Source organism: Drosophila takahashii, chromosome 3R (genome assembly GCF_030179915.1).
Source record: "Drosophila takahashii strain IR98-3 E-12201 chromosome 3R, DtakHiC1v2, whole genome shotgun sequence".
In the NCBI taxonomy this organism is placed as follows: domain Eukaryota; kingdom Metazoa; phylum Arthropoda; class Insecta; order Diptera; family Drosophilidae; genus Drosophila; species Drosophila takahashii.
Window position 1 is genome coordinate 39,702,879 of NC_091681.1, and position 12,819 is coordinate 39,715,697.

Consider the following 12,819-nt stretch of genomic DNA (forward strand, 5'->3'; position numbering starts at 1 on the left):
TGTGTTTTCTTTTTTTTCGTTTTTCTTAGGAATTTTGAGTTGTTCTTTCGGAATATATTTGTTGTGTGTATTTAAATGCTTGTCGTAGGTTAAAGTTCATTTTGTGGCATGGCTCTGTGCGTATTTTGCATGCGCACACATTTGTTTTGTAAATTGTATAATTATTAGGCCATACAAATCGATAATAACTCCTTTCGGAAGTGCAAAGTCTGCGGCTTTCTGTTCAGCTTGGAGACAAATCAGAGATTGTTCATTCACGGATGGTATGGTTATGGTCTAAGTTGGGATGGAAATTCGCAACTAGCTGGGTTCGATTCGAGTCGTCTACTTTGAACGTGTTGCTTCTGCTTGAGTGGAAAGGTACTATTGTTTATAGTTGTTGGTTTGTTCTGCCTCAGGGATCTTAAAGGTTACCTTTTGCTATTTAATTATTTGTTGGTATTGCACTTAGACTCTAAATACGTATACAGTTACAGTTACACATTTCTCGTTTTCCGTTTTTCATTTTTCATTTTCCATTTCACATTGAATACCTATATATTGTATATATATATTTTCGTATTTGTTTTACACTCGTTTTAAAACGTATCTCCAATTGGTGTCATATGTGTCTGTGTGTCTTTAGTGTATCTGTGACTTGTATACGCCTGTGGAATGTATCTTCTATAGTTAGGTTTTCATGGGAGTGGGGGTGTATGGTTGTATTTCTGCTTCTGAATCTCGTAACAATTTTCGCATCTCGTTTCACACTGAACAACAATTCACAAACTACATCTGCATACTTGACAAATACTCGTTGTGTTTTATTGTGGACATCTCTACTTCAACTTTCCTATTCCTATCAAAAATAATATCAGTGGAAAGGAGCAGGAGCTCTCGGCTATGTGTGTGTATTTTCGATTTTCGTTTGGCGTAGCTATATGTCGAGGTACGGTTGCTGAATTTAATATATGTTACAAATACGATGGATTTTGTGGCTTATTATAGAGTTATGCAATATGAATGGTGGTGTGCACAAATTGGAATTGTTTCTTGTTTTTGTTGGTTTCAGAGGGGTGAAAAGTGTGAGAGCGTCGAGAGGACAAAAACAAGAATGCAAAATGAATATAATCAGGTACATTTGATATATCGGTTGTGTAAACAAAACAAAATGCAGCAGTAAATATGCGGAAATTAAACATTAAACATTTCGCTTAAAAAAGGCCTACAAATATAAATAAAATAAAATTACAAATATTATTGAATAGATTACGTTTTAAATCGGAATCGATGTGAACACTTGTGACTATTGTGGTTTAATGGTATTTAAGTGGTTTGGGTGGTTGAGTGTGTGGGCTATTGCAGTGTTTGTGGTTTTTTGGCCGTTCTGTTTGCGTATATTTATACTATATGTGAGTGTAATTGAATTTTTTGCGGCAATTACGGAGCAATTGTTAAACGTAGTAATTATCAGCGACAAATATTGTAATGCATACTTGCGGGTGGCGCGGTCTATTGCTATGTGCGTGTGTTTTGCCATCGAAAGCAACAATAAATTATATGTTTTAATATGTAAGAGAAGTTACAAGTAAAAATTAGCCTCAATTAACGGAAAATAAAACAAACAAAGCCTAAAAACAAATACAAAAGTATGCTAAAAATGTTGAAACGCGACAAAACTAGGCATATGTATATATATAGCATACAACTTAGCGTATACGAGTGTGTGTGTATAAATATCAGCTTAATTAATCATTTCTCCCATAGTTCCATAGTTTCAGTTACTAAATATTTACATTTATAAAATGTACTCTTTATAAATGCTAAATGGTGATCCTCCAATCTCTCCTCTCCATCCTCCATATCAATATTCTTTTGGAATGTTTCGAGCTGTGAATGTGGTTTCATCTCTCCTTTTCTTTTGCTTGCTTCTATGTGGTAGCTTCATTAAAATACTGCTTGCTTCACCCATTGGGATCCACCTGGGCCCGTCGATGGACCACCGTCGCCGCTGGCCAAGATTGCTTGACCGCCGGCGAGTGGCTAACTTGAACGGACGCTTGTGCTTGAGCTGGCTGTCCGTTGGCAGGAACTTTGGATGCATTGGTGTGGCTGAACGAGATCGGAGTGCCGTTGCCTCGCGGCTGGCGCTCCTTGGCAGTGGCTGACTTCTGGCTGCTATTGTTATTATTCGATTTGGCCACATCGGCGGGCAGTTTGAAACCATTGGTGAGGCACACGGCCGCATATTCCCGCTCCGAAGTGGGCGTCAAGGTGGCCGCCGCCTCCTCCTCGGCCAGCAGGCAAATCCCGTCGTTGGAATTCGAGTGGCGCACAAAATTGGTGTGAAACTGCTTTTTACTGCTGCCATTGCTGCTGCTGCTGGCACTGCTGCTGCTCAGGCTTCCGCTTCTCCGGCTGGAGGAGCCACCACCGCCTCCTCCTCCGCCTGCCACTCCCAATCCCGGCATGGTGGTGACCAAGGGCAGCGAGTTGGGCGGCACAATCACCTCCAGCTCGGACTGTTTGGAGCTGCTCAAGGCCACCGCATTGGGCGGCGTGTGTCTGTAGGGTATGTAGAATGCCTTTGCCTCCTGCAACATGGCATCCTGCACGGTCTTTCGCTCCGGTGACCCGGATCCTCCTCCTCCTCCGCCGCCGCCGCACAAAGGCAACTGCGATAGGTTGTGGACTCCCAAATCCCCTTGGACTGCTGCTCCATCCAAATCCGATCGCCTCGCCACCTGGACACTTCCATTGCCGTTGGCCAGATGGACAACAGCCACGGCCGCCGAGCTCGTCTGGTATTCCAACGTGTGCTCCGGCAGCAATTCAATGTGGTAACGCGAACGGGGGATAAGTGTTTGCATCTCGTGGCAATCCTGCTGCAATGTGCCGCCACTCAGACCGCCGGCACTATCGCCCGGCATACCGGAGGCACTGCTCAGATTACCGAAATTAATGTCAGTGGGCGTGGTCAGGTGGGTGGGTCCTTGGGCGCGAGCCTTAAAGTTGCGCTGCTGGAATATGATGAACAGCCCGAAGAGGAAAACGCAGGCGATGGACAGCAGGGAGCCGATGGCAATGCCGCTGTAAACCTCCGAGTGCGACGATCCCCTGTCCTCCTCCAGCCAAGTGTGATTGTTGTTTATCATGTCGAAGTAGATGGGAGCTCCGGCGCCAGTATCACCCATCACGCGGACTGCCACATGGATTTTGGCGGTCTCCGAGACATTTGGGAACTGGAAAAATAATATAAAATAAATACATAATATAAATATGTTTAAAAAAAAACTTTTAAATAGGTGTCTAAAAGTATGCAGTGATTAAGGATAAAATTCTTTGAATTTTTGATTTAAAAAATATTATTGCATACTTTTAGACACCTATTCTGAGATTTTAGGGAGATTTCAGAGGTTTAGTGATTTCCTGGGTTTTCTATAATCATATTTACCTTGTAGGAGCAGACTGTGCACGCATTTACAATAGCTTCACGGGTGACATTGTCTAAGGACCACCGGATATCATAGTGATGCACACGACCATTTGGTTTTTCGGGTGGCTCCCACATCAGTTTCAATCCATTCTGTTTAACCAGTTTCGGATTTTTAATGGTGCCAGGAGCTTAAAATTAAAAAAATATTTAAATTTTTGAAAGGAAATTTAGAAACGATTCGATAACTTACGATCCTGTTCGGTCTTGACGTCTATCTCGCCATAGAAAATGTTCGTTTTGCAGTTGGAGAAATGCAGATTGTATCGAACATCGGCACTGAGTTTCGTGACCAAGAGGATGGAGTTGGATATGTTGCGTTCCTCACACTTTGGCGGCTTGCTGGTGGCTGCTTGCACCTCCGTGTGGCACTCCAGCACACAGGTTTCGTTCAGGCTGTCCAGAAACTTGAAGGTCAGAGCCCGCGATTCAATGGTGACCAGGCGAAAGGGCATGTTCGCCTGCTCCGAGGTGCCATTCTCAATCTGAAAGAAGGAACAAATTCAAGGCACATTACAGAACGATTTTACGAATGACCAAGGAGAGATAAAAACATAATCGCCCTACAGTACAGTCTACTCACAATCTTCCACTGGACGTAGCGAAAGTCCTGACCCAGGAACTCATTCTCGCTGGTGATGATCAGCACTCGCATCTTGATGCTCGTGAATCGCTGCAGCAGCATTCCCGTCACACTGGCATCCACTACCAAGTTGAAAATATCCTCCTCCAGCTCCAGAGTCATGTCCTCCACCACATTGTCCTCGTGCTCGACATTCTTCAGTACATTCTTCGCTGCCGTTTCATTTAGGGGTTGGATTACCTTGAGATGGCGTCGCACCTCGTCGGCTTTTTCCTCCACTGAAGTCTGGGTGCCGAATAGAGTTCCGTCCAACAACTGCGAGGGATGCGGATGGGTGTGATTGATGGAGAACTGCAGGATGAAGTACTTCTTGTTGGCCAATTCACCCTGCGACCACTTCACAAAGGTGTCGTTGCCCACGGCGATGGGTCGGAGCATTACTACAAAATGGAAATATCATTAATTTAGATTTTTTAGAAATCTCTAGGGATTTTACAAAAATTTAAGAGGCCTGAAATACAATGTATAAACAGCAAAATGCTTATTATTATTTTCTACAGCATAGTTTTAGGAACTTTTAAAAACGGTATCAAACCTCTAGAGTTTTCACACTTTTAGAAATATTCCGTTTTTTTAATGCTTTTCTTAAATGAAATTTTAAATGTTAAATTGTATGACACTTGCGATTTATTAATTTCTTTAGCATAGTTTTAGGAACTTTTAAAAATGTTTTTAAACCTCCGGATTTTATAAACTTCTACAAATATTTAGTTTTTTACAGCATACTTTTAGGAGCTTTTTAAAATGATATCAAACCTCTACAAATTTTTAATGTTATGACATTTTCGTATACTCACATCCCTGAGTGCAGCAGATAACCGGTGCACTTCTTAACGAGCTGAGAATCATCTGCTGGTTGACCAAAGCCCCCGTTTTCACCTCCGTGGTGGCAAATAAAGCCCGGGTGATCAGAGCAAAGGGTTCGTAGACCGGCAAGTTAGTGGATATCACCACGTAGGAGGTCTGATTCAGCTTCATGGGCCCAAACGAGTCCCAGGTGTGCGGATTACTCTTCACAATGTAGACGACAAACATCGAGGTCAGGCTGCGGCTATCGAACGTAATGTTGATCGTGTGGAAGCTGTGCGGATAGCAGCGGATATTCTGCAGCGGGTTGATCTCCTCCAGCTGTCGATTGAAGCGCAGCTCGCCCGTCGCCGAATCCTCACCAGCCACATTCCTGGCCACACACTGGTAGATGCCCTCCTCCTTGGAGTCGAACGAATGGACATGCAGCTCATTGCCGCTAATGTAGCGTGTGTAGGAGCTATTCAGTTGGACGCCATTGTGATACCAGGTGATGCTCGGCTCAGGATGACCCTCCGCCCCGCAGGTGAGTGTCCGCGAGAGACCGATGTACACCACCTCGACGGGCAGGCGACTCACAATCCTCGGCGGTGTGGTCACAATCACTTGGAAGCTTTGCGTTTCCAGCGGGGTTCTGCAACTGTAGCGACCCTCATGGCGGCTAGAACTCGCGTTTGTGATGGAATAGGCCACACTATTGTTGCTCAGCCGGAGCATTTTGTTGTTCGGGGCATGCAGATACCACTCAATGGGCACAAAGTCGGCCACCGCATGGCATTGCAGCAACAGGGATCCGCCGGCGGGCACATAAACGGTGGCATTCTGAAACGCCGGCAGTAGTTGGGCCTCCGAAACGGCCGTCTCCGTCGGAATTCCCGCCTCGTTTTTTTGCGTATAATACGGTGCCGCATCCTTGGCCTCATCCACTCGCAACTGCCAAATGAACTGGCGGTGCGTCTTGCTGGCAAATGTGTTCTGGGCCACGCATCTGCAAAGAGGGAATAGAGTATAATGGTCAGTGGTCTCGTCTCACTCGCGCGATAATTGACATGGACAATGGCCACAATTACAGCCACCAGTCGGCCGCCGCTAAGTGTTAATTAATGCATTGTTTAAGGGCAGGCCGGCGGTGGTGGTGCGTGTGTACTATAAGCCATATACCATGGGCCGAGTGCCTAGTGCCACGGGAGTGGGCATCTTCTGATATAGTGCCGCAAAAGGTGTTGATTTTGCCACAACGGCAAAGGTGGAGAGAGAGCTCAGCGGCAGCAGCCAAATGGAAAATTGCCTTCGGTCTTAATTTAGTTAAACTGGGCAGATCGACGAGGCACTATTACAGTGTGTAAAGCGGCATTCTACTACTTAGCAATTATCTTTAAAGGCCTTTTAGAAAAAAACCCTATTTTTAACATGCTGATTTTTAATCCGATAAATATAGGGTTCATTTGCAGGACTTGTAAGGCATTATTTATAATCAAAATTTATCCGTAGATATATTTCATAAATTTCCTTTGCTCATTTAATGTTTTCTCTTTACTTACTTGTATTTGCCAGCTTGTTCCGGTCGCAAATGACGCAATATCAAAGTACCATTTGACAGGATGAGAGCACTAAAATAATAATAACAATAATTAGGATTTTTCCAAACAAAATAAAAAGGAATGAACTCAAAGTGTGGGTCAACCCATCCAGCTGGCAAGTACTTTAAGTATGTAATATACAACTTAAGGACCGCTGCTCGATGCTTCAACACTGATCTTTACTCGCCTGTTGTCATTGGTCAGGGAATCGTTGCCGAAATACCAGCTAAAACGGGCGGCTGGAACGCTGAGAAAGGGACAGGTCAGCACGAGGGGCTTGTTCTCTATCGCACTGATGTTGGCCGTCTGCTGTTGGCCCGGAAAAAGTCGCTTGAGAACTGGAAAGAAATAGAGAGAATTAGAGAAAATTATATTTTAAATATTATTAATAATATATTTGAATTATAAACATAATTAAAATTTAGACAACTTTATTCCAGGAATACCATTTTGTTGTTTCTGTATGTAGTTGGTACTTTTCTCTACAATTTTTAATTTTAAATTTAGGTGTGGGTGATATTAATATAGTAATATTAAACAGGTCTATACTACTTGATTTAAAATTCTTATTAAGTAATTGAAAGAACAAATAGGTATTTCTGTTTAACTATCTAGTAGGAATTATTAAAATCACGAATAAAAATGGCCTTTTAAAATGCCAAGACAATCTTATTTATTTTTATAGGACTTTCAATTATTTTGTGGGCATATTTTTAATATTGTTATATTGAGTTTAAGTTTATATGGCCAACTCACCTGGGTACTCGACAGTGATCCTCTCGGATATTACCCCCGACTCATCCCAATCGATCCTGCAGTAGTATTCGCCGCTGGCCCTCTCATTCGTGGGCAATCGCAAGGTACCATTTTCATAGATGAAGAAGTCGTTTTTGCGAAAGGAGGTTTGCCCGACGACCTCGTCATTCCGATACCAACTGCAGTAGACGGGCAGTTTGTCTGCGTTTGCGGGGGAAGAATTATCCAGAATATTAGTACCCCTTTGGGTGTACTTAAAGCTACCAAAAATACTACTCACCCTGATCGTAGTTGTAGGACGTTAGGATGGGTATGCATGGCAAGTAGTACGAGGAGTGGGGCCTGCTGATGGTCAGTCTTGTGATGGCGTGCCTCTGGATCTGCAGAAACGGCAGGAGTGCGGTTGAGTTCTTCGGTTGGGTGACGGCGGCAGCAACTGCAAAAAATAGACAAAAGAGCAAAAACAATTGATTAAGAATCTGTGCTTGGCGCGACGCGGCTAAATTATTGGTTCCAATAATCCTCCGCCCATTGCCCAGACAATAGACAAAAGGCGGGCAAAAAAAACCGGGCCACAAAAAAACACTGAAAATGTTATTTATATTCTAGCTTAATCTATTGGCTGTTATAAATTTCACGCTTTTCACTTAACACCGCCCCCCAATCCGCCCGACCTCCCACAACTGCATCGAGGTTTTTACTGCAATGGCCATAAATACCCAGAGCACACAGAAAAAATCTGAGAAATAGAAACTGCCAAAGAACGGAGCCGTGCTGGGCTCAGGGTTTTTGCAGTGCACTTTGATAAAAATCAATGATATAAATCATTAGGCTTGAGATAAAACCTTTTCAGAAATGATAAGTTTTTTAAGAATTTAAATCCTAATTTAAGGGAGCTTAGAGCTAAGTAAATTCTTAGAAGAATCTATATCTATATTCCTCAAAAATTTTAAGAAAAATCATAAACTAAAATGGATATAGTTTTATTTATGAAAGTTTTTTTTAATCTTAAAATATTTCTTAGAGCTGTTTAAATGGTAATTCGACTCACAACACACACACACACAGTTTTTTCAGTGTGATTTTGGGTAATGGTTCAGAATCTGATTCTGGGTAAGTCCCTGGCTCCGGTTCTCGGTGTGGGTCTGGTTATCGTGGGCATGGCTATGGGTAGACGCAGAGCCCAAGCCCAGAGTCCGAGTCGGAGTCTCCGCTACGTGCTGCAGGCGTGTCCAGGCAGACTTGGCGTGTTAATTAATTTTTCTTCTGCTGCTCTGTTCTGCTGTTGACGCGACCATGGCGACGTCGTCGTCGTCGTTTTTCGTCTGCACTCTGGTATGGCAAATGCAGCGGACGAACGGTGCGTATACGTGATATTAAGCAGTTGAAACAATTACATGGCCAGCGGGCAGCAGCAGTGCTAGATTTGCATACGACTTTGTCGAAAGTCGTCCATCAGGCATCACATTATCTATTAGCAGAACGAGCTGTCCGTCCAGGGAACCGTTTCCAGGGAAGTGGAAATGATATTGGGCAATGCCAGGTTGCGTACTATGTACTTGCCGGGTGAAAAATGACCAAATGCGGCAGTGAAAGAGATCCCCCCTCTAACAAATGTCGGGACATTAGTCAAATGCGGTGAAATTTATGCTAAAAATGCAATCAACTTGCGTTCCGCTCGACGGACGTCCTCAAGCCCCCCGAAAACCCCCAGTAGCAAAAATATAGGAAAAAGAACCCCAACCACAACCATGCAGCTCCAATCAGCCTGCCACCCAAGTGGCCAAGTGCACTCGGTTGTTGCCGAATGCTGAATGTGCTGACTGCTCGTTAGTCAGTCACAAATTGTGGCAGTGGCAAGTCGGTTCGTTCTTTTTGCTTTTCGCTAGCTGCGCTCGGAAACTGAATATTTGTTTCGGTTTTGATAAATGGACTCCTATAAATTAGATAATTGCTGAACATGCTGCGAGGGATGTATCTTAAAGCTCTTTGGCTGCCTCTCTGGACTTCGCCGCCTCTCTGGAATTTTGCCCCGCTTATGTTGCATGTTTGTACGCAATGTGTTGCAATTTTTATTGCAGTAATTACACGCAATGCCCCGGCGGCAATTTGACGCATGGAAATGCCTTCGACGGCCACGTCAGCAATGGAGCTACTGCGTCCCGCTAAGTGCGGCACATTTACAAACACAAAACATCACTGAAGGGGCGAGAGGCAGCAGGAAGATCGGACCAAGGGGAAACCACGGGAGCACTGAAAAAAATCCTTTTAAAATAATATAAAATAAAATTAAAAATTCGAAAAAAGTTTACGATTGTCGCGAAATAGATAAATTTCAAAAGAGCCCTTCAATTACATTTAAATTATAATATTTTATTAATATTTTGTTGTCCTATTTAATTTCAAAGATATATTCCATTTGGTATAAATACAAACTAATTTTGTACATTTAGTTTAATTAAACAAGACTGTTAAGAATTTAATTGAAAATTCAAAATCCAATTTAATAAATTTTTAAAGTCAAATTTTAAGTTCTTCATAGATAATGTGTATTGAATTTTAATAATAATCTCTGAGTGGCCTAAAAAAATTTGAGTAAATTTATACGATATTAAAACAAAACTTACAATTTTTATGGCGAATTTTTTAAAAATAAAAAGAAATGTCTAATATTTTTCCCAGTGCAATTGCAGTAGCAGTTGCATGTGCAACCAGGGCGTAATTGTTATAGCGTAATTGTTTCAATGGCGGGGCGTTTAATTGCGCTTTGGCAACTACTCCGCCGCTAACGACGCTCGGTTTTCGAGAGTCAAAGTTCAGCGATTTTTTTGTCATCCCAGTGTGCACACCTTGCCCGTGGTGCAATTTGCCATTTGTCATCGCCTGTTGGCGGGTTGTAGGGTTGCAGGGTTGCTGGTTTGGAGAGGGACATGTCAGCAGCAGCATTACCCTTAAACTCCTGTGCTCCGTGGCTCGTGTGCTCCGGAGTCGTTAGCGGAATCGTTAAACTTGCAGATTAATTGCTTCGCCGCTCGACGAGTCAATGCTCGCATGGAACCATCCATTTAATGCGCTTGACATTCACTTCCAATTGAAACTATTCCACAGCTTTCTAAAAACCACTCGGCCAGGGGGCTATCAATTGTGTTAGATCGCTTCACAGACTTCTGGAGACCATCGTCATCATCATCGTCGTCATCATCGCTGGCCATAACTCAACGCAGCTGCAAACAAGATCGGCAATCTCGGTGATTGAACTGTCATGACATTCAGCTTTCGTCCAGACAACACGTTATCCACTATCCTCTCAGATCTCCATGGCCCGTTCTCCAATTTCTTCTATAAACCATGTAACCCTATATAATTTCAGCTCATTTGTATTAAAATCTGTCGTAGTCAAAGCAATGCATAAGTCTTCCCAGTCAACTCAGCGCTGAGGAATGCTTCCCAGAATCGTGCTTGAATGCTGTTTGACAAGTATATATACGTATGGTATATACTCCCATCTGCACTTACTAAGTTGTAGCAAGTTGCGAGTCAATAGTGTGGGGGGCAGATTGCAGCAGAGATGGCTTCTCTGGGTTCCCTGGGTTCCTGGGGAGTGCGAGAAGAAGGAGAAGGCGGGCAACTGGGCGCTGCTGCACAAATTTGCATAGTTGAACGCACGTCACCGCACAATGGGAGTTTCACCGATCTATGGTGGAAAAAATCGCTCGATCCTCAGTAAATTTATTGTAACTAATTTTAAATATTAAATATTTTAATAAAATCAAAAGCATTTAAAATGTTTTTCTCACGTTTCCTGTTTTTTTAAATTATTTATTTTATAATTTAACTAATTAAAATTTTATAAAACTTCTAGTTTTGAGATTTATTTGTATTTTATTTTATTTGAAGGTTTATTTGTACTTTATTCTATTTAAAGGTTGTGTATTATTTCCTTATATTATTTAGGAAGCAAACATTTATTTAGTGAATTTAAATTTGACCGTTTTTCCATTACCTTTAATTTTACGATCAATTCAATAATAAATTTTGGAAATAATTGAAAAATTTAATAATTAAAATAAAATTCTGGAAAAACATTAAAATAAATTCCCAAGAATAATCGCCGATAAAGTTTTGCAGTTATTGCTTTTTAACGAGGTTAAACTGATTGAATCTCCCACAGTGCGCCTTCGCTGCGGTGCATTCCAAGCAGCAACTGTTGCTGCCGCTGCTGCAGTCGATGATGAATGCAACTGCAACTGCAATTGCTGCCGCTGCAGCAGCGGCACATAAATTGCCGGCTGCTGCGCCGAGCTTATCAAAACGGCAACATCTTGTGCATAGATAAGCCGGCCGGCCTGCCTGCCTGGCATCGCATCGGCCACCTCGGCCTCCAACTATATGGCATCCGACTAACGGGTCTGGGCCCCCATGGAATTTCGCAAATTCAAATTGCCTGGCATCCTTTAATGCCTCTGCTGCCGCTGCTGCTGCTGGCACAGCTGCAACGTTGGCACACTTTTACCGCTCCAAATCCAAAGGCAGCGGCAACATTTTATGCAAAATGCAACGCGCACGAGATAATTTATCGCCTAATGACGTGCTCTTCTAAGGTTGCCCGCGTTGTTGTAAAATGCAATAATAAAATGTGCCTGCAGCAGGAAGATGCAAAGTATGGGGAGAAAAAAAACAAAAACCGTCATACTAAAAAAGAAAGAAAATTAAAAATGAAATTTAAATGCCGCACGAGCGAGCAGCATCAGCTGAGAGGCAATGGAACGGGTTGCCAACTATCTGTGCACCAGGAGATCCCTGCCCCTCACTAAATTGGCATACACAGGAAAAAATAAAGTTTACTTAAAATTAAAAAAAAATGTTTAAGATATACTTATTTAAAGAACATCTTTATTATGATAAAATCATAATCGCTTAGTTAAAGCCCTATAAGAAAGAATAGAATCTCTAAAAAAAATAAGCGAAAATGAGAATAATACATTTATTCTGAATACTTTAGGCACCCTTTCGATCTTAATACCAAGCTTTAAAATGTTTTTCATTTTCTTCCAATAAATATTTAAAGGAATATATTATTTTGTGGTCGGTGTTTAAAAATGTAACTGGCTAAAGGAAGCCAAACCACATTTTAGAATTTTGATGGAAAAGTATGATAAAAGTCAAGTATTTTATCTTGGTTAACAAATTAGTTTGAATATTTTCTCATATTTTGAACATTTCAATTACCTTCTATTTGAGTTAGTTTCCGTGATTTTTCGTAAATTCTTTTCTGTGTCTAGAGAGCATTCCTTGGGCTCCGGTCTGCTGTCGCTTTGGGGGCGCTCAACGAGAATTTATGAATGTGCAAATGCATACGACAATTTCGCGCATAAATGTAAGCTCCTGCCATGCCGGCAGTAGGGTGAAAGTATGGGGCGGGGGAAATGGGAAATGGGAAAAGAAAAGAAAAGGGAGTCTGGAGTCGGGGGACACCCACCACAAGTCTGCGGAAAAGCTGGGAGATCGGATGGCAGTCGAAGATGCGTGTGCACATTCCATGGCATTTCGCTGCGGCATGT

General features: G+C 42.4%; 1 protein-coding gene across 2 annotated transcripts in view; it reads right to left on the reverse strand.

Annotated features, from left to right (window-relative positions):
- Positions 1–1,350: 1,350 nt before the first annotated feature.
- plum overlaps positions 1,351–12,819 on the reverse strand; it is a 68,303-nt gene continuing 56,834 nt past the window's right edge. For both annotated transcript variants that reach the window (XM_070217841.1, XM_017152250.3), the window contains exons 3-11: positions 7,539–7,694; positions 7,259–7,459; positions 6,690–6,840; positions 6,464–6,532; positions 4,913–5,910; positions 4,056–4,495; positions 3,666–3,957; positions 3,434–3,603; positions 1,351–3,221 (exon numbers count right to left, since the gene is read on the reverse strand). In XM_070217841.1, the coding sequence (XP_070073942.1) occupies positions 1,944–3,221; positions 3,434–3,603; positions 3,666–3,957; positions 4,056–4,495; positions 4,913–5,910; positions 6,464–6,532; positions 6,690–6,840; positions 7,259–7,459; positions 7,539–7,694 (3,755 nt within the window). In that variant the 3' untranslated portion in view covers positions 1,351–1,943. The remainder of the gene's footprint in view (positions 3,222–3,433; positions 3,604–3,665; positions 3,958–4,055; positions 4,496–4,912; positions 5,911–6,463; positions 6,533–6,689; positions 6,841–7,258; positions 7,460–7,538; positions 7,695–12,819) is intronic.